The following is a 26,898-nucleotide window of genomic DNA, read 5'->3' on the forward strand; positions in this document are numbered from 1 at the left end:
CAGCATTGTAAACAGATAAAAGTTTTCCCTTCCTTCAAAATCAACGCTTTTGGGATTGCAGATAACATGTACTAACAAGCATCATTTTTGCTTGCTAATAAGCAATCTTGGGCCACTAAAGACATATTTTTGCGATTGGTTCCTTGGTTCTTTTCAGAAGTAAAGTTATTGAACTCAGAAAATTCTGAACTCGCTTGAAGAAGTGCTTTTAAAGGTGACAAAGGAGGCCAAAACCAATGAGAATAAGGATATCAATGACGCACAAACAAAACCTTTCACATTGGAAATTTATGGACATTCCTTGACAATGGCAAATGTCTTTTTAATATGTTAGTGAAGGAAAATCTTGTCATGGAAGTGCCGCAAGTGATCATGAATGTGTTCATGCCCTACAAAGAACTAGAGAGAAAAATAACTAATGACTCCCAAAAGAATATTACAATCAGGTCTTTTTAAAAAAAACAGTTAATTCGTGTTTTCTTTATAATTCGTGTTTTCTTTATACACGTTGTACATATGTATCAAAATAAGTACATATTAAACGAATTATTTATTTATCACTAGAATGATGCTTTTTTTATCTGTGGAACCTAACTCCTATTTAAACTCTATTATTAAACTCTATTGAGTCTTAATTTGTGTGGTTTTGGTTTACACGGCATTTTTGTAAAACGTAACCCTTGCATAAAATGAGGATCTACTCATAATCATCAAAAAAAAAAAAATATTTTGTGTAATCAGCTTTAAATTCACCAAACTTAGTTACCTGTAAAACTGTGTGGATAATTTTTAGTAGCATGTAATGAAACTGCTGTAGTTTTAGCAACATGTAGTAAAGCTGCATGTAGTAATTATTCATGTTCATTCACTCTAAATATAAAAATACATCGTTAAATAATGTTGTACACTGACACATTTAATGTTTTTTTGGCACAAATATGCCTATACAAAGGAGTTTTTAAATCTGCCCTAAACATGCATTGTGGCTATCTGCCCAATGCTTACTTTTAATTTTTACTTCCTTTTACAAAAAAGGGAGTATTGTATTTGCAAAAAAAATGTTCCCTAAAAATCGGCCTTAATTTCCATTTTGCTCACCCCCGAATGAATGTTGAATTTATTTTTCAACCCGACCACACGTGGATATATGCCTAGGAACATACAGACTCCCGAAATATCCATTTTGACGATCCCCGAGTTAATTACAACAAGTTTTGTCGTGATGTCTGTATGTACGTATGTATGTGTGTATATGTGTATGTATGTCGCATAACTCAAGAGCGGAATGTCCTAGAAAGTTGAAATTTGGTACTTAGACTCCTAGTGGGGTCTAGTTGTGCACCTCTCTTTTTGGTTGCATCCGGATGCTCCTAAGGGGTCTTTTGCCCTTTTTTGGGGAGAAATCATTGTTAATTTCGATGTAAACTCAAGTGTTGTTATAATTTGGCGGACACTTGGCGATATATCGCCAGTCTTTTGTTCGCCAAGTTTTGTCACCAAATTGGCAACAAATTTGGTGGATTTTTTTTTTAAAAATCTGATTTCAATTTAGCCACTGTTGGTGATATTTAGAGAGTAAACTATTGAATCACATTAAAATTGCCAGTAATGGGGAAATGACATTAAATTGGGGTAATAGGAAGTCATGTGATGCACACATCAGCTCGTTTCTTACTATGCTAACTGCCAAATGCATACTTTAGAATTTTTCTTATTGTGCTAACTACATAGTTCTTATTTATTTTATTTCAAAGCCAAAGATCAAGATCAAAGATTTTGAAATAAATACAGTACTCTATTCTTTAAGTTTAGAAGGGTTTAGATTTTTTTAGTTTGAAAGGCCTTTTATTATTTGATTTTTTTAAAACTAATATTTCTGTGGAAAGTGCAGACTTTTTAAGCATGACTAATGTAATTTGAACTCTTTCTAGTAATTGAGCAAACATTGATTATTTAAACTCTAAAATGAATCATTAATGACATTTATGTTGGTCAATGCCATTCTTAGATTTTATTTGTGTATATTTTATGCATTATTGTTGAAAAATATTTTCATTTTTCAAATATGTCTTGAGAAAGTGAAGAAATCAAAGGTATTAAATAATCAAATAGAAATTGCCTAAAAATTTAATGATATTTTGCTAAATTAATCTGTTTTTAGGAGTGTTAGAAGAAATAGTATCTAAGTTAGAAGAAATAGTATTTTTTAAAAATTGGTATCTCTAAAATTTATATTTAAAAAGTTATTTGCAAATAAATTTGACATGAAAAAATGTAATTTATTTATTTAGCTTATTGCTACATTTTTGAATTTTTTTTTCTGTTTGTTTAGGAAAGTTTTGGAAGTTTTTATAAATGCTTTTAATTTAGTGCCATACTTTTTGGTGTGTAACTTTTTAATTGAATGCTTTTATATTAAAAAATTATTTTGGGCATAGGTATTTAATGAGTGCAAATGTGTACCTTTTTTTAGATTAAAGAAGAAAATAGCAAATTACATGAAACAAATCAAGAACTCTCTGATCAAAATAAATCTTTGATGAAGAAGAACGATTTTCTTGCAAAGGAAAATTCAGAGTTGAAGAAAACGTTTGATAACTTGGTGATAGAAAATGAATCTTTGCAGTCACAATTAAGTAAATTGACCATTAACAACTGTAAAGATTCTGCAGACCTGGTATGTCTTTTTTATTGAAGCTTTAACTTCGCTTTTTTTCTTTCATTTTTCCCCTGTGTGTCCCATGATTTTAAAACATATTGTGCATGTAAATTATTATAATACTTCATTAATTTTTAAGTCTTTCAGTATTGTCTAATACACAAGAAGATCCTAATAACACACATTTTTGAACCAGAGCATGTGCATTATACAGGTTTTGGCGTTATATAGATAATTTCAAACTTTAAAAAATAATATTTGAAATACATGAATATGTTTGGGCACTAGAAAAAGTTTTTTACTGCAATTAGTATTAAAGCACAAACTGCAATTTAGCATGTAGTATCATTCACAAATAATATGTTTCATAATTAAAAGAAAGTGAATCATCATGCACTTTCACCAGCTTCATGGCTTGCATAACAGCTGCATGACAACAACAATCTGGCACTTATTTCTTGTGAATACTAACTATCATTTAAAAGCTTTGAAATAATATTGTGAAATTAAAAGCTTTCAAAATTTTAATTTTGCAAAAAAAAATGTTGAAAAGGCAAAATAGAGTACATGTTTTTTGACTTATTGTTTACTTCTGAAAAGTTGTGCATTTTATAGAAAATTGTGCTTTATAATCCAGCGTTACGAAATTATTCTACTGCATTAGTATAATTTTGTATCATTTCTTCTTAATTTAAGGTACTTAATGTTTACTTTGATTCTCTGTAAAAAGCTCAAAGAGATCAAATCTTTTTTTTTTTTTGTCTCTATATTAATTTATTTTGTCTTCAAAGCTATGCATTCCCTGTTACTTAGCTCCTGTAATGAGTCAAAATTTCTCTCTTTCAATTATAAGGTGCAATTCAATTAGATGGCATAGGTAAAACCATCCAAGCATGAAGGGAGGACCAGGGTGGTCATTCCAAACTACTTACGTTTCGACTTCGAGATTTCCCGTCACGTGATCAATGTTGTCGAAAAAATCTCGCAACGTTGAATTCTGAACAGCTCGCAGCTGTCTCTCGAAGAGGCGCCGATTTTCTCGATTAGTTTGGTCGGCCAGGAGGTACACGTGACTTCTCCAACCAATGTCCTTTCAGTGCAGCTAGTTTTGTTTTGTTTAATCCTTGCACGGAAAAGCGCGAACTTTGACGACTGGCACGCTAATGGCTATTCTTCAAAGAATACATTTTACGTTACAAAGAATCACACCGAAATAATTTTAGATTTTCTTGAAGCAAATCCAGATGTTCTTAAAAATTAATTCTCCGAGAATTTTAAAAAATAGTACACAAAGGAAAAATGGCAGAGGGCTCCAGTGCAAAAAGCTTAGTCGAATGGCAAAAAGTAAGTCGTATTTTTTGCATATTTCAATATTACAGTGTCTAAAACAAAAATCGAAGAGGTTAAAACAGCCAATACATAAATTTGATAAAAATTATCCGTAAATTTTGTTGATTTACTATATAACACCATCTATATTAGTAAGAATGTCTTATATGAAATATATTTTTCCCAAGAAACTATAATCGAAATAATAATAATAACTTAAAAAAAATAATGATACTAAAAAAAAAATCTTAACCGTCATAAATGCAGATGAAAAAATATAAATAGTTCGTAATCGTGGATTGAATATTATGTTGTTGCCGTGTCTAATGAAGTGCAGGGTGCGAAACGTTTAGAGGCATCCAAAAGTCTTGATGAAAAAATCTGCTAATTCAAATTGAATAAAAAAAACACTAAAATGTAGGGGGGGGGGGTTAGGGAATGGCGCTGACTGCGCCATTGAAATTTTTAAAGGGGCTTGAGGGGTATTTTTTTATTTGGGGGGCTCTTGCTTTTGGAGGGGGAGTCTTCCGGATATTCGGGGGGAGGGGCACCCCTACAAAATGTAAAAGGTTTGTTGTGCTAATTGAGCTTTTGGGGATGGGAGCAGACATAACAGAATATATAATCTTCCATATTAGGATTAGTAATGTGAAAACCAACTCTCCCCCCGCTCCAGTTGCAATTATAACAACAATCTCAGTTTCAAAGACATGTTCCAGATTTTTTTTTCTCTTCTCCTTTAAAATTATAATTAAATAAGCATATGCTAAATAAAAAGTATTACTTCTTCAATATTCCGGTTTTCAAATTCCATTTTTTCTAGGTATTGTTTTCCAAGACCCAATCTTAAGATATCCTCAAAACAGTACTTTTCTAGATTTTTTTTTTTTTTTTTTTCAAAACAAGCAACTTGTACCTATGATTACACAATTCTATCTTTATTTTCAAGATTAAAAAGTCAAAACAGCAATCTTGGTTACAAGAGCAGTTTAAAATAAATAAATACTCTGCTTCTGTAAATGTATATTGAAAAATATTCGTAAAAGGAATAAATTTTTCAATCATTATTTCTCTTCAGCTGATAAAGAACTTTAAAGTTCAACCCAAAGGAAAGATCCTAAATTGAAGAAGAAAAGAAAAAAGGAGCATTTTGAAGCATTCTCTTTTCCTTGAAATGCATCATATTATATAGCAGCCAATTTACAAATGCTTACAGTATAATCGAATACAGTATTTATATAATACTGCTAATTTTGATGTTGGCGAAATGGAAAATCAAATTTTAGAAACAACTCCCCAGAAATTACCAGCTTTTCTACTGTTTTGTAATTAGTTAATCATTATCAAATTTCAATAAAGGAAAATAAATTTTCTTACAAATTGAATTCAATTGAAATTGAATATTGACAGTAGGTAATAAATAAAGAATTTAGGAAAAAAGGGGGGAGGAGGATTTTATAGCAAAAGAAGACAAAAAGAAAAAAAAAAGGAAAAAAAAATACCTACGTCAGTGGCGTACCTAGCATGGGTGACACCCGGGGCGGTAATTTGTGATGTCACCCCCCCCCCCACTAAAACGCAAAAAAAAGGGGGATTGTATATTCTGTGTAAATTTGAAATTCATACAATTTTCAGAAACAACTAGTACTTTTGTGAAAAAACTCAATTTTAAGTGTGATAATGTACAAAAGAAAAATAAAATTTATAAACGCTTTTTACATAAAATTTGCTTAATAAAAATATCTTACTAATTTCTCTCTAAAGTATTGAAAAACCATCTCTATTCAGAGCTTTCATGAAGTCCTTCATTATTCCCAGCAGAAGAAGCATGGGTGGAAGCAGATATTGGTGGAACTTCTAGAGGCTCACTTTGGCCATTTCTCTTCCCGGAGTTCAAATTTCTTGCTGTTTATTTGTGGGTTATGTAGTGAGATTTTCTATCTCACACATGAGTCAAAGTTTAAAAGATGGTCAGTCCCATGAAAGGTGCTTCTTTCTACCAGGGAAAAAAAGAACATTAGTGTGATTTCACTGCCTCTGTTGGCTCTGCATTTGAAAACGAGCAAATCTCAGTTTTGTATGGTGATTTTCACGTTGAGTAACACAAAATACTTCGGATACAGCTGTGTTTGTGCCTGATGCATTTTTGGTGTTGGGTAGTGTAATCTTTGTTCAATCTGCGGATGAACAGAGGCAAAAAAAAAAAAAAAAAAAAACAAAGTTAGCTTCCATTTATAATATAATTTTAGTGACTAAATTAAAACTTGAAGTAATAATTTTTAGATGTATAACCAAAACTAATTTGAAAAATAAAGATTTTTTCTTGAAATTATGATTATAGTACACTAATTACATTAAGAGAAAGAGCAAAAATAAAGGTGCTAGGTCAGTGGTCAGTACAAATGGTGAAAACAAATGGAGACCGTTTCCTCTTTGCCTCTAGGGTTGTTTATTTTGCTTATTCTGAAATACATAATAGAAAAATTCAGGTTGCGTAAAATGAACAACCCTACAGGCCAAGAAGCAGTCTCTATTGGTAAATCCTGCTGTAAATTGAGGTTTGATACATGGACACTGAAGTGAAAAAAAAAAAAATAGCACAGATATCCATACCTGCATATCGTTGCCTCAGAGCAACAGTAAGATATCTAATCCTGAAATAACACTAAGATATCTTACTCGCCTCTGAGGCGACGATATAATCCTACAAAGCACAGTAGAAGTCGTTTGACTGTGACATTTTTGACCATCCTCCACGCAACCCTATCCTTGCTCCTAGCGACTTCCATTTGTTTTGCCATCTGAAGTCTTCCCTTGGCAGTCATTAGTACAACAGCAAAAATAAGCAGAAATAACATGTTGTCTCATGGTTGATTACACAGGGGCTCAACATTCTATGAAGGGAGTCCATAGATACTTGTACCACGCTATTAAAAGTGCCTGGAAAATCACAAGAGGTATGAGGAAAAACTGTTGAAGGAGAATGCACAATGAGGAACCCCTGCCCTGCACCACCATTTAGGGCATCTCATGGTCTGACTGTTAAGCCGGAGGTACCTCTCTCCCTTCGGAAACAGCGCAAAACCACTTACGGGGGAGGGCGGGAGGACTCTAGACGTTGGGGATTCAGATATCAATTTGGTCCTGTGGCACCCATCGCCTACTCAGTGTTGCACCCCAACAGCCACTGAACAGATACAGATCTGACCAAGCATCCGTAAAGTCAGGGCCACTGAGAGCTCAACTGGGCCTGGGGCAAAATACTGACTTGCAGGCCCCCCTTCAACCACTAAAAAAAATCCTGTTCACTGCCCTTACCTCTTATTTACATTTAATCTCCAGTGCGCCTTCTATACCACAGCATCTGCTTCATGGTAATCCTAGGCGTCATACCATCAGTCAGTGTGCAGTGGAGAAATGGAAATATATTTGGTAGTTTTTCTTTGTAAAAAATATGAAAAAGCTGGTTAAATAATTAAAAAAAAAAACAAAAAACAAACCGAACCACTCTATTGTTAAAAAAACATCTCGCCACCAGGATTTAAGCTGAGTTCAAAAGTTCTATAGCATAGCAGATAAAATTGAGGGAAAAGGTTTAGCAAAATGCGTAAATGTGGCGGACACGTTCCCATCTTTCAAAAGGCCTTAGTGTACTTCACCTCCTGTTGAAAATTCAATTCAAATTTCCTTTATGACATCTTTAACGAAATACATACAATAGCTGTTTTTTTTAAAATATAAAATAAAGAATCTTGGATTGTATGCATACAATTATAAAAACACATGTTTGGTTTTAAAATGTTGCAAGTCCCCTTCTCCCAATAATGCATTTATTGGTGGGACATAATGTTCATTAAGACTAGGTATTGTTAAACTTGACAGTAATTTAAACATCTTAGCTGAGATTTAAAAAATATTTAAGTTGACTATCGTTCTGCTTGCTTCTTCTCTCGGATCATGCAGTTTCTTTTTTTAATGAATTAAATATTTTTATTTCAGCTAAAAAGCGAAAATTCTTTGCATTATTTGCTTAATCAAGATAGTATTTTTGCATTTTGCGAAAAATGCAACCATAGGGGAAGCTCTGCTCACCACTTTCAAAACTCTTGAAGTCATTCAATTTTTGTTTTAAATGTGTATAGCAAGACAGAGAGAGGGTCTAGATTTTTATTTGGAGGGGGGAATGTCATTAACTAGTATTGCACAATCAAATTTATTGAATTGTGTTGAGCGAGGAAAGAGAAATAACAATATGATTTTACAGTCATAAGTGTAACATTTGCAAAGATCCTACTCCCCCTGAAAATGTTAGTTCTAAAATTGCAGTTAACACAAACACTGATATTGTTAGGAGGAGGAGAGTTTCAGGGACTTTTGTGAAGGGTTAAAGCTCGTACTCTTCCTTTGAAATTTCTCGAAAAAATAGTTTTAAAAATGAAGTTTTTGATTATTTTTAATGAGAGCAAAGGGGCGGGGGGGGGGGGGAGAAAAATCGTTGGATGCTCTCTAATTTTTCAAAAATGGAAATGAAATATCATAAAAATGCTACGTGGTAAACCACCTTTGTTAAAGTTTTGGAAACAGAAGAGGTTCAGGCATAATTTCCCCGAAAATTTTTTGAATGTGAGGTCCTAAAAATGCAATTATTAGCCCTCGTTGTAAACGCTAGGAGGGAGGTTTGGATTTGGAGCCTCTCTGCCGGAACTCTTTTAGAATTGAAAATCTAAAAACAAAATTTTAAATGAGTGTTTTTGATGTGGAGGGAGAGAGGATTGGGGGTACTCTCAAGGAATTTTTTGGAAATTTAAGTCCCAAAAACAGAATAGTAAATTATCTTTGATGACAAGAAATGTTTGGAGAACCTTCACCCAGAATTTCTTTTGAAATTTAAGTCCTAAAATGATTTATATGATCTGTAATTATGTGAAGAGGACAGTTGGCACTCCTCTGAAATTGTTTTTGGATTTTAAAATCCTAGAAACCCATTTCTTGGCTATTTTTTGATGAAGTTAGGAGATGGAATGAGGTTCAGGACGCTTTCCCAAATAGCCTCAAAATTAATTCTTAAAAATGCAATTTCAGGATAAGGGCTGGTATTTAGAGAATCTCTCACAGAAATTATTCGATATTGATTTTCCTAAAACGGAATTTTTGACGATTTTAAATAATGTTAAAGGGAGGTGAATTCGGGACTCTTTCGTGGAAATTTGAAGGGAATGAAGTCTGTAAACCAAAATGAAAGAAAATCTTAGAGGATGTTGCGGGATCAGATACTCTAGTATAGGGGGGCTGGGTTGCTGCAATCCTATAGCTAAACTCCTGGATTTGCCACTGTGCTCAAGTATTGATACTATTCAAAAATGCTGTTTTCCCCTGTGTATTTTAATTTTAAAACTATGCAGTGATATATTTTTAAATGTAGGGATAATGTCGCAATCTCAAAATAAATGCTTGGGGGTCGCAACCCATAGGTTGGGAACCCCTACCAGCATGACCTCACCCAACCGTGTTCCGGGCCCGGGTAAAAGGAGGAAAGCACACGACGAAAGGAGTGCATGCTGTTTGTAATGGTGGTCCCACTATTGGTCGTTTTCCTTCCCAATGGAAACGTCTCTGCAAGATAGCCCCCTAAGGAACTGGTCTGCAAGCACTTGATTCTGTGAACATGCAGATGTTGAATTATGGGCCAAAATGTTGAATGAGAGATTTTTTGCTTTTCTAACACTGAAAAGAAGTTTAGTTGGCAGCATATACTCTGAAATTTTTTTTTTTCCTTTTCGAGAAGGTGCCCAGTCCCCAGGGATTTTACCCCTGCTGCTCCTCCTCTCAGCGGCCCTGCATAAAGGGTGGACGTTTTACGTATGGGTCATTCTTCAAAAAGTTTAACTTTTCTGTCACACACCTTTTACAGTAAAAACGTTAGGGAACAATTCATTCAACAATGATTTTTCATTTAATGAAAAAGATTTCTATTTATACCTACAAACAATTCTTTAATAATAATTTTTATTTTAGTATATTTTTGGTTCACAGCATGTGAATTCTCACCTCTGTGGCATGTCACACACCTTATGTGAGTGTTTGGTTGCTTAATAACTTGTTTAATTAAAAGTATTTACTTATTTATTTATGATTCCTTTCACAAGTGTCTCAAATACTAATTGTTTAAGTATATTTAATTTTTCAATATTGTGTTTTAGTTCGTTTTCATTGGACAAGGAATTGCATCACACAATAAATTCTCACCTCCGTTACTCAAACACAAAATGCCATTTCTCATCAGCAGGTGGCAGTAATGGCATCACATTTTATTTCCTATGATACAAGGGGCCCGCTTGCTTGTTTTCAGCTATTAAAAAAGTTGTGAATTTTTTTGTTGAAAAACAAGAAGATATATTGTTTTTACTTTAAAAACTTAGTGTGGTTACTCTGACTTCTCACCTCCGTGAACTTGAATTTCAGAAATGTAAATTAATGTATAAAAAGAAGTGAACATGTTTTCATATGCTTAACATGTGCAGATTGTAGCAACAAAGAAAAAAAAATTTTCCCTGAAAAATGTATCTATTAGGCCTATATTAAAGGAAAATTCCTCACCTCCATGAATCTCACCTCTGTGACAGACCTTGTCAATGTCATTATTTCTGAGCTGAAAATAAATGATGGAGGGGAAATACATCAATAATAGACGTTCTACCGAAGTTATAAATTGCCAGTATATCCTCAAATTTACTATTTTTTAACATACTTTTGGAACTACTAATTAAGCCGTACGTTAATTAAGAGAGCTTAATATTATGTTCCCACTAATCATTAAAATAGCTGATTGTTGCACAATTAACAAAATTACTACTTTGATATTAAATTGGTCTTGATTTTTAAATATTAAAAGTTTTTTCTTTTTCTTTTTTTATTTTCTTGAACACGGCATTTTTTATTTTTTTTAATTTATGAGTAAAATAGTTGGAACTCAGCTGGGCCATTGTTTATGGTTATTTCTAGTAGGTAACACTGTCTTGTGAGAGTGAAAAAAAAAAAACAAAAGGTTTCGAAATTGAAAAATATTTGAGATCAAAAGTTGCGTTTTCTGGAGAATGACCCATATATGGATGCTATACCATTACAAAACCCTCTCCCTATACCCGGGCTGGGACCGGTGTAAATACGAGTTTGGTCACCCAAAACCTCACTCACCCTATAGCTGGATTAGTGGAAGGGGATAGGTTACTGTGCAATAAACTTCTTTGTTTTATTTGTACTTATTCTTTTTTATTTCAAAACGGAACTTACTTTCCAAGCGTCCCTCATATTTACTAGATCCTCTTAAGGCAGTTTTGGCATTAGATAATCACATTTTGTTGTCTTTAAAAAAATACCTTTCTGCTGATGTACTTGTAAATTTAAATGCTTAAATAATTGTCCATGAACTGCTCAGGGTCAAATATATTATATCATATGTATCAGGGCAATCAATTCTTATATTTTATCATGAAAACAAATCCAACTTGAACCAATTCAGAGCATTGAAAAATCGCAATAAAAACTTGAGTTGTAGGCGCAAACTTTCTAAAAGATATTATAACCAATCCCAATTTTATTGTACCGAAGTTGGAACAATTAATCTCAAAAAGATTTTTTTTTAAATTTTTTTTGGGGGGGGGGGGCAGAGGGGGTAGGTAGATTATTGGTAAACTTATAATTGAGCAACAAATTAAAAAAGGTAATTTAGGATAAATCTTGGATTTTTCCTTCTGTTTAAAAGCTTTGTTAACATAAAAGAGATTTGCGTTCAAGAATTATCCCAAAAGTTATAGTCTAGGATGTTTTTTTAATATAAGTTTCATCAAATATGTGCTACACTATTGATTTTGTGTTTACCCTCACTGTTTCAGAGTTGTAATCAATCAACTTTCCTTTTCAAACTTATCTGCATTGCAGACACTGTCTATATTGGTATTAAAATGTGTAGCATAAATTGTATTTTATATATGTACTGAATGTTACTAAAAAAAATTAAGGTTTTTTTTTTTTCTTTATTGGTATTCTTGTCTTTATTGTATGTTAATTTATGCATGTGTAAGTTTGCTTACATTTTAGGCGCATGTTTTTCACTGGAAATTAATTTCAAACTTTTTTTGCTAAAATGTTTCCTTTTGTGTTCTTAGGTATCTTTGAATAGAATTATGCCTCATTCCTATCCTGAAAAGAGTTGTACAGTTATGCAAGAAAATTGTATCGCAAGTTTAAATAATATTAATGAATTTCAAACGGAAACAGAAAAATTAAATGCAGGAGTGGAATCAATTGCTAAACTGAAGTCTAGTTGTAATATACTGTTTGAAAATAAGTTATCGTGGAAAAAACGCAAGCACTTGAGACGATCAGCTTCTGACTGTTGTTTATTTGGTGTTGGTAATGAATATTCTAAAGAAAAAGTTCGTAAATATTCTAGTCTTTCAGATGTTAGTTTTGTTTCTCCAAATGTATGTGTTTCTACATTATGTTTTGCAGATCATGAAGAAAATAAGCGAAGAGAAATATCAAATGATGTTCATTTTATGTCTGAAAGTTGTGTGAGTTCAAAACATGCTTCTACAAATCAAAGTTTCATTGCGAGTAACTGTGATGAATCTAACATTGTTGCTGCTAGAAGTCTTTTTCCTGAAACTACATATAATGCTTTACTTGAAATGAAGAAACTTATTGATTCTGTACCGAGTTTTTTGAAAGAATCAAATTTAAGTTCATATTTTTCTCATTTAAAAACTGTTAGGAATTCATTAGAAAATGCTCTTTTGTGTGACTTTTATCATTTTAATGAAAATAAGAGCTCTTCTGAAAAAAAATATATCAGTTTAGAAACTTTTGCATCTCACCAATGTATGATAATATCTCGTTTGTTAGAAAAGATAAATTCATCATTAGATTCAAATAAAAATTTACATGCAAACATGCTCAAATTATATAATTTGCTTCGGTCTTATGGTTTTCTCAAAATGTATGACGAGAGAAAATCTAATGTTATTTCATCTCTTCCAGATATTGACTTATCATTTGAAAATTTTTGCAATTCTTTGTACCCTGAGACAAGTTCAAACGATTCATCTTGTTCCATTTTAAATACATTTAAAGACTCTCTAAGCAAGTTAAGTGATCTTAATGCAAAAATTAATGAGCTACAAATTGGTTTGGACTCAACAACAGAGTTAAATAATAATTTAATATCTAAAGTTCAAGCTCATGGACTGCATTTGAGAGGTATAACAAGAGAAATTGAAGAAGCTCAGCATCTTGTTTCAGTCCTAAAAGAGCAGCATAAAAAGCTTCAGTCAACAGAAGGTATTTTGAAGTATGATTTACAAGAAAAAAGGAAATTGTTAACGGTGTTAAAAAAGCAGCTTGAAACTACTAGAGAAGACTGGAATCTTGTTAGAATAAAGAATTCTAAATCTGAAGTTGAATGGAAAAATTTAAGAAAAGAGTTTGTTCTTAGACATAAGCAAACAAGTGAAGAAAGTGGATTTGATGATGACAAAAGCATTGATGAGCAAAATAATTTGCGGACAAATTCACTAATTGAAATTAGTTCTGTTGAAGAGAATGACAAGGTACTTTTGCCAGACTGTGACAGTAAAAACTTATTTGATCCTCCCACTAAGAAAAGTCGTTTAGAAATTTTAGAGGAACAGTGCCAACTTTTATACTCAAATCTTTTACAAGGCTCTAAAAAAAGAGAAGATATTGATAATCGATTAGAAGCCATGTGTAAAACTATTGGCAAAACTGAAACTACATGTGATTCTAATTGCTTTTCAAGTCTGAACCATTGTGAGGATGTAGATGAGGCTTTAGTAGATAGTTCAGGTGAAGAAATAAGTGAAGATATTATTGATTCTGATAATTTTACGAACAGCCCTGTTTTTTCTTCCAACATTGGAAGTTTAAATTCAGATTCTAGTTCATTTATAGCTTCTGTTTCTGTGAGAGGAATAGAAAAAAGTGAAGACTTTCCAATTGATAAATGTTCTTCTGCATTGGATTGCATAGAAGGATACAAAAGTAAACATCCATCACCTGAGGAAATTAATTTGGAATCTGATACCGATAATGAAGTTTTGTGTGCATTTGATCAGGAGAGTTACATTCCTCTTTCAGAAGCTGCATATAGTTCCACTAACTTATTGTTGTCTGATACTGAGAATAACAACCTAGAAGATTTGTCTAAGTCCTTGACTGAAGTAGATTCATTGATAATTCGAAAGAAAGATTTGGAAAAAAGTATCAAGCATCTCAAAATACAAGATAGAGACTTGAATTCTGATGAAAATAGGTGAGTTTAATAATTTAATCCCATTATGTAAACTGACTGAAGGATTTCTAATATATTATTTTGGAAAACTTAAACTGGTAATTTTTATTTTAACAAATTTTTGTACCAATAACAAATGTGTCAGATAAATGTCTTTCATTGAAAATATTTCATTTAATAAATTTTTATTTAGTCTTTGAATTTTCAAAAAGTAACGGTTGAAATTTTCATTTGTAAAATAAATGAAGTTTAAAATTCTTATACATAAATTGATTATTGGCACTTGAGTATTATTGAATGGATTATTACTCTTAAATAAGTTTCCAATTGATTTAAATGCAAACCACTTATTAAAAAACAGTCAATAATAGGTAACAAAGTTATTTCACTTGACTCAATTTTCAGTTCAAAGTATAGATTTTTGATGATTATTATGATCACTTGACTAACTTTCCATATGGGCCATGGTGCATTCCATGGTAATCATAAGACTACATCCTAGAAGTTAAGGTGTATGGGTGAAAAGTATATATACCTCAATTAATTAGTTGCAATTAAACAAAAACACCTTTTTATTTTTTTCCTTAAGTTTTTTTATTTTAATTTATTCATTTGCTTCGTACTTAAATATCATTATTAGATTATATTAAATTGGCAGCCAATAGGCCCAACCCAAGTAGCATTTTATCTTGGCTCAATATTGGCGTGAGATTGTTCACGTTGGCAATGTCTTGGCCAATATTGGCACGATTTTTGCAATATTAAGCCAATACTGGCTTCCCATTGTATTAACAATATTGTTCTTAGATTGGCAGATAATCTTGTGCCAATATTGGCGTCTCATTGCATTAACAATATTGTACTTAGATTGGCACACAATCTTGTCCCAATATTGGCTCAACAATGCGCAACCATTATTGTATTTAGGCTGTGAGACAATATTGGCGAAAAATTGGTCGAATTATGGAAAACCAATATTGGGCGGAAGATGGCTCTTTGATGTTCAACCGATTTTGAAACAAATCTGAAAAATGATTCATTTTCCTAAGTGAGTCTGATTACCTGAAACTCCACAAACTGTTTTAAAATGCTAAGACAAATTTTGAACGTAGAGAGAGTCCTCAAAAGTTGGAGCTATTTGAGTTCACTTTAAACGCTTTTGTAATTTTTTAAAACCCGGCGAAAAAGAAACTTCAACTTTGTCTGCTCTGCACATTTTGTGTTTTGTTGCTCTTCCTCGCCGCTGCACATGGTAAATGCTTTTGTCCGAATATCGGAGATATTTTCCTCAAAATTTTATTGTTGCCTTCATTTCTTAAATGATATTTTATCATTTTCATCAGTGAATTTTTTTAACTATGTCTAATCCACTCTAAAATTTTAAAAAGCGAAAGAGAAAAGCGTTATTGGAGCAACTCAATGAGAAAGCTGTCTTTTGCAGTGATGAACTTTGTCTTCCAAAATAAAAGTAATGAAATAAGGCAAAAATTTTTTTGAAGAAATATTAAATACTGAATAAAATTCTGGATAGATATCCAACATTGAAGAAATTGCTGAAACGATGTGAAGCAGTGAAAATTTTGGATCGACATTGTGTTTTCAAAACTCGAAATCATAATCGAACAGTGACATTCTAAATTGCGTCAAACATTGAGAATTCTGAACTAACATTTGAAACTGGAGTAAATTCTGGATCATATTTGACTTTGAAAACACTGGATCAATATATAAAGATTCCAGGAGTTTTATTTTCATGATTCTAAAGTGAGAATGTATCATGAGACAAACTTTCCGTGAAAATTCAAATTTCTACTGGAAAACTGCATTCCTTTTCACAGTGCTCTATAACACCTAAACTTATTGACAATAATCTAGTAAACTTTTAGAAGTCTGAATGCAAAATCTGAAAGAAGATTTTACGGACTAGTTTTATGCTACCAAGTTCATTTCTCTACACGGATTTGCGTTTTGATGATCATAAGACTTTTGGCTCATTACGGAATGAGAATTAAGTTCCATGGTCTATTTTCAGCTGAGCATGTACGATTAAATGGCAGTAAAGGTAGTGTAAACTATTTAGCGTCAACCATTGTTACGGAAATAATTGAAGTTCTATTTGATAAAGTAGTTCAAGAAATGTATCCGAAATCGAATAAAACCAAGATGCTTTGATTAACTATGATTTTACACCAGTGTTGAATTTTTTGTGCCAAACCCTTATTTTCTAATGACATGTCAAGAATCTCTTGAATATACGTTCAACACCATGACGTTTTTCATATTTCAAGTTAGAACTTTTTCTAGAAATTTCGTAGGTTTTTTTAATTGTTTCTACATGCATAAGTATTGAGCAAAAAAAAATGGCTCAGTCATCTAGAAAATCTGAACTTTTATTGATAAATGTTGTGCAAATTCTACGTCCAATACCGTGGAATTGTCCATTTGCTTTGCAAATAATTCTATTTATACCGTTGCCCGTAACAAACTGTTCTAGTGAATGTTCCTTTTCAACCTTATAAATTGTTTCACTTCACCTCTTTTGCACAAAAAAATTAAGTGTTCATACTCTTTCGTCTATTAAAAGTAGATTAAAATTTAATAATGTTGAAGATTTTGGAAATTTAAAGGTGAGGGGAAAAACATGTAAAGTAAGCTGTAAGTTCTTTTGCATTATGTATGGAATATTTTTTATTTGTTTAGAAATAAAAATAAATGTTTTTATTTTTTATAAAAACTAAGACAAGACAGAGCTAAAAAGTGATGTCAGAAGTTAAGCCAAAAATGCAAAGGGTTTAATAATCATTTTCAACTTTTTAAATTTTCCTTTCATTATGGTAAGTGGAAGTTTTTTTTTTTTAATGTGTTTTAGTTTTCAAACATATGTACTAGACTGACTGCTTGTCCATAATTTCACTGCAATAAGTGCAACCTATATTTGCATCAATAATAAATGATTTTCAGATTATTCAGTGTTCATTGTCACCTACATTACATCCATTTTAAAAAAGAAAAACTTAACAACTTTGTTTGTAGTACACTCAAACCTGTTTGTGTGGGATCCTTTTTCTTTGTGGTACATGAAAATTTCAATCAAATTGTGACTCAATTGACTAACTTGTCTATAAAACAAGTGCTCGGTAGTATTTTTAAGTGATGAATCGTTCTCTGATGTATATTTTAAAAGCGGATTTAAATGGTTGGCGAGATTCAAAGTAGTTGCAAAAGCAGAGCTGTCTTCAGGATCCCATCTAACTGGTTAAGCCACAAAAAGTGGTAGGTACAGGGAACTCTGGATTGAAAAGTGTCTTGAATTTGTTTAAAGAAGAAATTCCTACAGTTGTTTCGTAAGTTTTGGGTTATTTTTAAGTGAGACTGTTACGAAAGCATTTTTTTGTAGCTAATAGTAAAGTTTTGAGTGAATTTTTTTATGCGGTCCCCATCCATCACACAAAACTAGGTTTGAGTGTAGTTTGTTTCCACATTTATTATAATGATTGCCAATTTTGTGAAATAGATCTTATTATTTTTCTTTGACAATAATTGTTAGTTCATTATTGAATACTTTTTGTTTATGTGAAAATATTAGACTTATGCTGGAGTATTTGGTAAAGAAATTTTAAAGATCTACTTACTTTATTTACATAAACATGGTCAAACATTTTACTGAAGGAGTTAATTCTTGCAAAATTAAGTTGCTAATTCTGAACTATCCGGGTCAAAGAAAAAGGTACTTAAAAATGATGTTCATATTTAATTTTTTTAAATAGGAATAAAAATTCCTACCATTAATTGTTCAATATTGTAAAATAACTTTACTAATCAGTTATTTCAAATTTAAAAGTTTATTATTAATTTGAATGACAATGAAAACAATCAAGCAAAGATTTTGAGCAACTTTTGCACTGTACTTCAATTACATTTACTTTCTGTGCAACCGTAGAATTGCAATGAAACCAAATGTGTGCAAATTTTCTATTTGTTTGTCGAGGGAGAATTAACTCTAATCTGAATTCTGCTCAGGAACTTTTGTAACTAATATTTAGCAATGTTAGTAAGTTTTGAGCAGAATTCGAAAATATCCGATATTTTCAATTAGCACAAATTAAAGTCTTTAAAATAGTAAATGTTTCCTCAAATCACTCTTTATTTTCTTATGTTATTACAGTTAAACCCCGCTATAACGAACCCTCAACTGACCGACTTGAGAGATCGCTATAGCCGAGGGTTCGCTACATCCGATTTTTAAAAAAAGTCTAAATTCACTCAATTACTTCCATAATGGACATCCTAATTACACAATGTTTCTATCAGTACTTAGGTTCACAAAAAGTGAAATGTATTATTTACATTGTACTCAAAAAAAAGCAAACTATAAAAATTTACTTTTTCTATGAAAAAAAAATTCTACAGCATGGACGAAGGATGTTATTTTAAGTTGCAAGCATTTTGATTTTAAACGCATTTCACCACTTTTTTCGTCAGCTGTTGGAAACAAATCCGCAACATGTTTCAGTTGCAAAAAAAAAAAAAAAAGTTAAAAACATTGACAATTGCCTTCGGAGCTGAAATTGGAGGTTCGGGATCTCCTATTTCTTCATCAATATCAGAAGATGAGTTCACAGTGAAATTGTTCTTGTGAAAGGTTTTTGCATAGATCAGAAAATACTGAAGCACATGAAACCAGAAAACTTCTTTGCACATTTTTAAAGTCATAAAATTTGTCCAATAAAATTTTTTTGAAGTGTATCCACTTTTTAGGTCAGGAACGTTTACGAATGAAAGGATTTCTTTCTTACTTTTTGCACCAAATGTTGAAAAGCTTGAAATTTTTGAAAATTTTGGTTCACTATAGCCGATTTTCAAACAATTGGGGATCGTTACAAGCGTTTGAAATTGCATTAATGACATAGGACTTCAGTTCGGACCATTCAAAAGGATCGCTACAACCGGGGGATCGCTATATCCCGGGTTCACTATAGCGGGGTTTGACTGTATTACAATATGTAGAATTAAAATTAAGTTTTCTTTTTATTATATTTCATTTTACATTTTCATCAATTTTTATGGAGTTAGCATTGACTGTTTCATTTTTCTTCTGTTAGCTACTTTTACAGTTATATGATTCAAAAATAAAATATACATTAATTGGTGCACAGTCATAAGAAATTCTCTTTTTTTCTGACCAACATTTAATAACTAGGCACTTTTAATATGAATTAAATTGTTGATGTTGTGAGATTCTGGGCTGTTCTGCTGTGGTCTGAGTGTTGTTACCACAAACGTTTCAACTGCATCTGCGGCAGTCATCTTCAGTGTTTACGTGGTCGAAGCTTCCAGGAAAGCGACTTTTAATTCCTTCTTCCTTTTCGTTGAAATTGTTGGAATCCTAACAATTTCAGTCCTGGTTAGTAACAGCTACCTACACTGCTGGCCACACGAAATGCAACACCAAGAAGGACTGAAGGAAGTAGTCAGAGTTAAATGAAATTTTATACATGTGATGGCAACCTTACTATCAGAAAGTGATTACAAAATGAGAACAAATTGATCATTTATTACTGGAAAAATCCCAAATGAATGGAGGCTTAAGTCTCCTGTCAAGCTACCTATTGCGTGAATGTATGAGGTAATACAGTCAAACATTGAAGCATATCAGTCTTGTAGGATATCCTACTACACAGGTACTAGAAATGTGCACCTAATTCCATCAAGCTCATAGCCTACGCAATTTACCATCTCAAGTGATCCCAGATATGCTCAATTTGTGACAAAGCAGGGTGACTCACTGGACATAGAAAGTGGAAAAGGAAGTCCCCTCACACCCTTGCTGTGTGTGATCAAGCAGTGTCTTCCTGGGAGCCCCGCCATGAGTGCCAACACATGTGACTGAATAATGATATTAACGCAGTTTGGTGTCATGGGGACCGCAGGGTGACCTGTCGTGGTGCTGTGGATCAATATTAGAAGTGACTATGTTTTGTACATGATTGCAACCCATAAAGGCATCCCAGCTGTGGGTGGGGTATGCTGCTGAAAAGCAAAAGCATTATTTGGTAGTTCACAACGTGTTCTCCATAACCTTACAAAAATGTTATTTTTGCCAAATTCGATCTGGATTCATCGCTATGAGAGCAATCAGGAACCATTCGGTTGCTAACAAATCGATTTGAACTCGAACCTACTCCAAGTGTGTGCGACCCTAATAAAGCCTGCTTTTTAGGAGCACACCACATCGACAGCTGTAGTGATGCTATGGGGTGCTATATTGTGTGTGGGACAGGATCACCTCTAACATTGATTCGCTGCACTATCACAACCTAATGGTATATTTTTGTCGTGTGTTGAGACTCGTGTTCAATGGGGCAATGCACCGTCACACACAGCAGGGGGGGGGGGTTCCTCTCCCACATTATCACCTTTTCTGACCTGCGTAATGTCATGATTTGTCACAAATTGAGCATATCTGGAATGATTTGACGGTAAATTGAACAATCTATGAGTTTGATTGAATTAGTAGTGCTTTACATTAACTGATAGGAATTGACCTATTACATCATATGAGACTAGTATAGCTCAATGTTCGACTGTATTGTGTTGTACATTCAAGCTAGAGTTGATTCAACAGGTACTTAAACCTCCATTCATTTGGGATTTTTCCAGTAATAAATGTTCATTTTATTTTCATTTTGTAATCAATGTTGGTATCAAGTGTAAAATTTTGTATCATTCTGATTGCACCTTCTTGATGTCGCATTTTATGTAGACAGCAGTGTATATAACAATAACAATAATGGAAGCCACTATTTAACCAATATTGGCTTAAAATCGAAATGCAATATTGGCCAATATTGTCAAAATGTGCCCTCCGTGATGTTCCTAAATGTTCCCTCCGTGCTTCAGCCAATATTGTGAGCCACTATTTAGCCAACGTAACGCCAATATTGGCCTTAGATCGGCATGCAATAATGGCTCAAGATTGCAATAGCAATATTGGCCGATATTGTCAAAATGTATCCCCTCCGTGCTTCAGCCAATATTGTGAGCCACTATTTAGCCAACGTAACGCCAATATTGGCATTAGATCGGCATGCAATAATGGCTCAAGATTGCAATAGCAATATTGGCCGATATTGTTAAAATGTATCCCCTACGAGCTTCAGCCAATATTGGGTGTAAATCGTACGCCAACATTCAGCCAACCAAGTACAATATTGCGCCAAGATTCAATGCTACTTGGGAACTTCAGTAAATTATAAATTATATTTAAATGATGCTTTTCCTTTAAAATCAGTTTAGCCTATATGCATTCAATTACAAAATAGATAAAATATGAAATACCCAACCTTATAGCTTAAAAGCAAAATGCCATTTGTAGTATTTGATAATTATTTGAATTTTTTAGATATTTCTAGTACATGCAAGCTGCGACAATAAAGCTGATATATTTACTATTTTGTTTAAACTAGAATTCTGAAGAAAATGCTGTGGAATTAATTTTTATTATTTAATTTGTTTTAAATAATTTTTATATGGAAATGAATTATGATCTAATGAAGATGATGTGGCTACAAACTACTTTAGTGAAATTTGTGTACTTTTAACAATGTATGTTTTTGTCTCATCAAGGAACTCAAAGGAATAATTTTAATATCAATTTTTATTAAAATTAATCTTTATTTTAGTGTTTTTTTAAAAAAAATTTGTCTTAAATTTTTGACACTGACTTAATGAAAGAATCAGATTAGCACACAAAAAGTGACCCCCTGAAAACAGAATTAATTATACATAGGTATATCTGTGTATCTTGATGTATATTATAAGTGAATTCACATCTCCTATGACTTTTTTTTATTATTATTATTTTAAACATTTAATTATGAATTTGAGATGAAGCTGAGTTGTAGAATCATTTTAAGTAAGCATTCATTCCACTAGCCATTCTTGTTTATTTTCCTGTTTTTTGTGTGGAAAACCAATTATTGATCTAAGATGCTTCAGAATGACAAATTCTAAAATATCCATATATATTAATTGGATTTTTATTAAGATTTCTTATTAAAATTGTGTCTAACCATTAGTATAATTGACCATTCTTGTCAACTAGAGATGCATCTCCTTGATGCTTTGAACCAATTTTGAGTTTTCAGGTACATTTGAATCACTTTTTATGTTTATTTGTATTATCTATTATTCATTTCTAGTACTGGTGTGGATGTAGTTGATTTTTTTTCAATGTGACATAAGAATGCTCATTATCGTTTTTTTTTCATTCGTTTAGTGTCTCATTGGCTTCACCTGACTTTCAAGAACATATTATCAGTTTAGAACAAGAAAAAAGCATTTTACAACAGAAAGTTGAAGAATTAGAAAAGAAAGTTCTTATAATTTCTACTGAATTAGATAATACCTCTCAGCAATTATTATTAATTAAAGCTTCTAGAGAAAATGAAGTAGCAGCTCTTCAATTTCAACTCAACACTGAAGCACTGAAATATGAAAGAGCTTTAAAAGTAATACTTTGAACTTCAATCTCTTTATCTGTCTAAAAAATAAGTTTTGCAGGTTGGTATATTGAGCTAGAGATGCAAATGTTAGGGACATACTCTGGACCAGGGGTGCCCACAGGGGGGGGGGGGGTTGGCCCAAGTTGTCGCCATCCAAATTTTTGGGGAGGGGATTTTTTAAGTTCATTTATTTAAATTTTTGTATTAATTTGTTTTTTATTTTAATTACAGTCGGACCTCCATATATCGAACTTCCATATATCGAAATTTTCTATATATCGAAATTTTGGCAATCTGCATGTTCATTACATAGAAAAATTGTTTCTATATATCGAAAAAATCTCCATACATCGAAATTTTTTTTTGAGGCCTAATGGAGATTTTTCCTCATTTTAGAAATTTACCTGGTGAAAAATGAAAGTCTGGGGAAAAGAGAAGGTCAGAAAAGGTCACTGAAAACCCCACAATCAGCTGGAGTTGAAAGGTGGACCCCTGGGGTGGACAAACACGATGTTTCTCCATTGTGAAATTGCACCGGACTCCCACCCACCCCTACTTGTTTTTGAATTTTGGTTGTGAACTCTCCTATTGAAAAACCAGTTTATTGCTATCCCTTTTGTCTGATGGTGATTCCTCTCTCCATGTTTATTGCTTAGTTTCAGTGAAAATTGTTCTAACTAGTGCTTTGCCAATTCAATTTGATTTTGTTTTCCTTCTCAATTACAATGTTGAAAAGAAAATCTCTTAGTGTTGTAGATAAAGTGGATTTGTTGAAGGACGTAGATTGTGTATGAAAAAAAAAGACATTTCTGTTAAATTTGGTATTCCCCCAAGCACTGTATCAACTATCATAAGAAACCGAAATGTTGTAATGAAATCATATGAAAATATTGAGCCCAATAGAAAAGGTTCAAAAACATGCAGCTATGAAACTGTGAATGAGGCCGTCTTGAAGTGGATCAAGGTTGTTCGAGACCAAAATTTGCCAATATCTGGTCCACTCATCAAAGAAAAGGCGTTGGAATATGCAAAGCATTTTGGATGTGATGAATTTCAAGCCAGTTCTGGGTGGCTCGACAAATTTAAGAAAAGGCATGCAATCAAAGAAAAGATTCTTTCTGGAGAAAGCAGAAGTGTGGATGACGCAGTTTGTGATGGCTGGAGAAACAATGAGTTGAAAAAAATCCTGAAAGATTATCAGCCCGATAATATTTTCAACGTTGATGAAATGGGACTGTTTTACAAGTGTTTACCTAACAAAACTTTAACTTTAAAAGAAAATGACTGTCACGGTGGCAAAAACAGCAAAGACAGAATAACTGTACTTGTTGGTGCTAACATGAGTGGCAAAGAGAAACTTCGTTTATCAGTCAAAGGCAAGAGTAAGAATCCAAGAGTGTTCAAAAATGTAACATCTTTAGAGGTTGACTACCGATCCAATAAGAGGTCATGGATGACCAGTGACATTTTTGAAGAGTGGATTTCAAAATTGGACAGAAAAATGCGCGATCAAAACAGAAAAATTGCTTTGCTTGTAGACAATTGCCCTGCCCATCCCCTTCAAAACTGTCAAATGTGAATTTGCTTTTTCTTCCCGCGAACACCACTTCAAAATTACAACCAATGGACCAGGGTGTCATAAAAAACCTGAAACTTCATTACCAAAAATGCATTCTTCGACGACTCATCTGGACATTGGAAAATGAAGAGACAAATTTACTTAAGGCGATTGATCTGAGGATATGTGTGGCAGAGTTAGCCAAAGTGTGGGAAAATGACGTTTTAGAATCAAATGTCAACTGTTTCGCAATAAGAAACTGTTTCGCAAAGCTGGGTTCGATATTTTGCCAGAAATTGAAGAGCAAGACGTGTTCCCGCACATCCAACAATCATGGGAAACTTTGCACTCCCAAGGGCATATCACAGATGGCATTCATCTTAATTAATTCCTGACCGTTAATGATACGTTGATTGTTGCTGACTATCCTACAGACGAAGATATATTAAGTTCAATTACTGGCACTGAAAAGGAAATCGAAGAAATAGAAGAAATTGAGTATGCAAACATAACCAAACCATCAAAAAATGAAATGCGAGAAGCATTTGAAACAATACGTCGTGGCCTGCAATTTGTGGAAAATGTTCCTCATGAAGTGTTTAGTGGACTAAATAAATGTGAACATTTTTTTGATGAACATTCTATAAAACAGGCTGTTCAGCAAGATATCCGTAGTTTTTTTTAAAGTAGTATGTGATCATTGTAACTGCTGTTTGGGCTAGTTTGGTTTTTGAAAGGTATGTAATATATTCAATAAATCTAAGAGGTAAGTTAACTCTTAGAGAGGGTGCTAGCCGATAGTGTTGATAGCTGCTAGGAACCATGCCCATGCTTCGCTGTTGTGATCAGTATACAGATTTTTGAATGCGTTTTTTTTTGATGTTCAGAGAGAGAGAGAAAGAGGTATACATAATTTGATTTTGTAGAATTTTTCTATTGGGTTTTGTTTTATTTATTTCTTCAACATTTGTTTTTGTTCTTATAGTTGAAGATAATTACTTATCTAAGTAAATAATTTGATCTGTCGTATTATTCAATTGTGATTGTTCTTTATAACGTTTTTATTATAGCATTGTTTATTTGGCGAAACACTTTAAATTACAGGAAAAAAACTGCTTCACTCGCTAAAGGGCAGGGTTACGGTAGCGTGCTTGCTTGGCGCGTTAAGCAATGAACTATGTAGTTGAAGGATAATTTTGAGTTTTAAGCTACTGTTAATACTTTTATGTGTTTTGGCGAATAGTTTTAAATTCCAAAGATACTTTAATAGGTCTTTTGAAATGGTGTGTACGCATTGTTGTTAAAGAAAAATGATCATTTCACATCAGAAGGGGGCAGGGGCATGGAGTTTTTTTGTTCAACAGATTTCCTTTGACTTCTTAGCACAGGTATCCCCATGCGGGTACTGCTAGTTGAAGATTAAAATACAAAAGATCCATTCCTGACATTTATGTTTTGAATATAATTCCTTTCAAATAGTTTCCTGTAACTGCAGTTAATAGGATCTATTCTGAATTTCCAATTTTCAATGACAAGTTGCAGCATTTCAAGTGGTGTTCGGCCAATGACTCGAGTAATGTTGGTCTCCAAAGTGTCAATTGTAGCCCGCTTATTCTTGTGCACATTTGATTTTGAGCAACCTAGAAGGAAAAGCATATAGGTGTCCTGTCATATGACCAAGGTGGCAAATTCACTGGTACGAATCGTAAAATGAGCTGTCACTGAATTATTCTCGCAATTTTGCCACGATTTCACTGAATGTAAGGCAAGGTATTTTTTTATTTCGGGTTACCTGAAATCAAAAGTCTATAAGAATAAGAAGGCTGCAATTGAGGCATTGAAGACCACTATTACTCAAGGCATTGACCAAATGCCACTCGAAACATTCAAAGGCTTCATTGAAAACTTAAACTTCAGAATAGATAATGTTAACCGCAGTTATGGCCAACGATTGAAAGAAATTATGTTCAAAAAATAATTGTCAAGTATGGTATTTTTTGTATTGTATCTAAGATTATTCAATAAATTTGACTTTTTAATTGTTTTTAGTTTTGAAAAATAAAAAAAAAACCTATCAGTGAATTACCCTTAACAATAATTATATTTATTATTATTTTTCTAGGAGTTTCGTGAACAAAATGCTGGATTAGAAAATATGAAGCAAAAAGTTACTGATCAAGAGCAACTGATTCTTGCCCTAGAGGAAGCATTGACAGAAATCCGCACAGAGCGTGAGAATGAAAGGGAGCACCAATGGGAAGAAGTACGTTATAAAACATAAAAAAGTGATATTACTTAAATATTTTAAACATAATGCCTAATCTTTAACTAAAAATTTTATTCAAGAAAAAAAATTCTTGCTTTTTAAAATTTTAAAGTAAGCTTGTTAAATAACACTATCAGGCACTAGAAATGCATCCCGCTCAAAAACAGTTACAGTCGGACCCCGATATAATGAATTCATTGGGACCAAAACTTTTATATGTTAAATCGGGGTTATTCATAATATCGGTGAGGAAAAAAATAACTTAATTTATCT

At 32.7% G+C, this 26,898-nt stretch overlaps 1 protein-coding gene across 1 annotated transcript in view; it reads left to right on the plus strand.

Moving 5' to 3' along the window:
- The first annotated feature begins 2,479 nt into the window (after positions 1-2,479).
- LOC129231570 (FYVE and coiled-coil domain-containing protein 1-like) overlaps positions 2,480-26,898 on the plus strand; it is a 55,033-nt gene continuing 30,614 nt past the window's right edge. The window contains exons 1-4 of the mRNA XM_054865927.1: positions 2,480-2,677; positions 12,154-14,318; positions 22,576-22,807; positions 26,482-26,622. Coding sequence (XP_054721902.1) covers positions 2,540-2,677; positions 12,154-14,318; positions 22,576-22,807; positions 26,482-26,622 — 2,676 coding nt within the window. The 5' untranslated portion in view covers positions 2,480-2,539. The remainder of the gene's footprint in view (positions 2,678-12,153; positions 14,319-22,575; positions 22,808-26,481; positions 26,623-26,898) is intronic.

This window comes from Uloborus diversus, chromosome 10 (genome assembly GCF_026930045.1).
Source record: "Uloborus diversus isolate 005 chromosome 10, Udiv.v.3.1, whole genome shotgun sequence".
Taxonomy (NCBI): Eukaryota; Metazoa; Arthropoda; class Arachnida; order Araneae; family Uloboridae; genus Uloborus; species Uloborus diversus.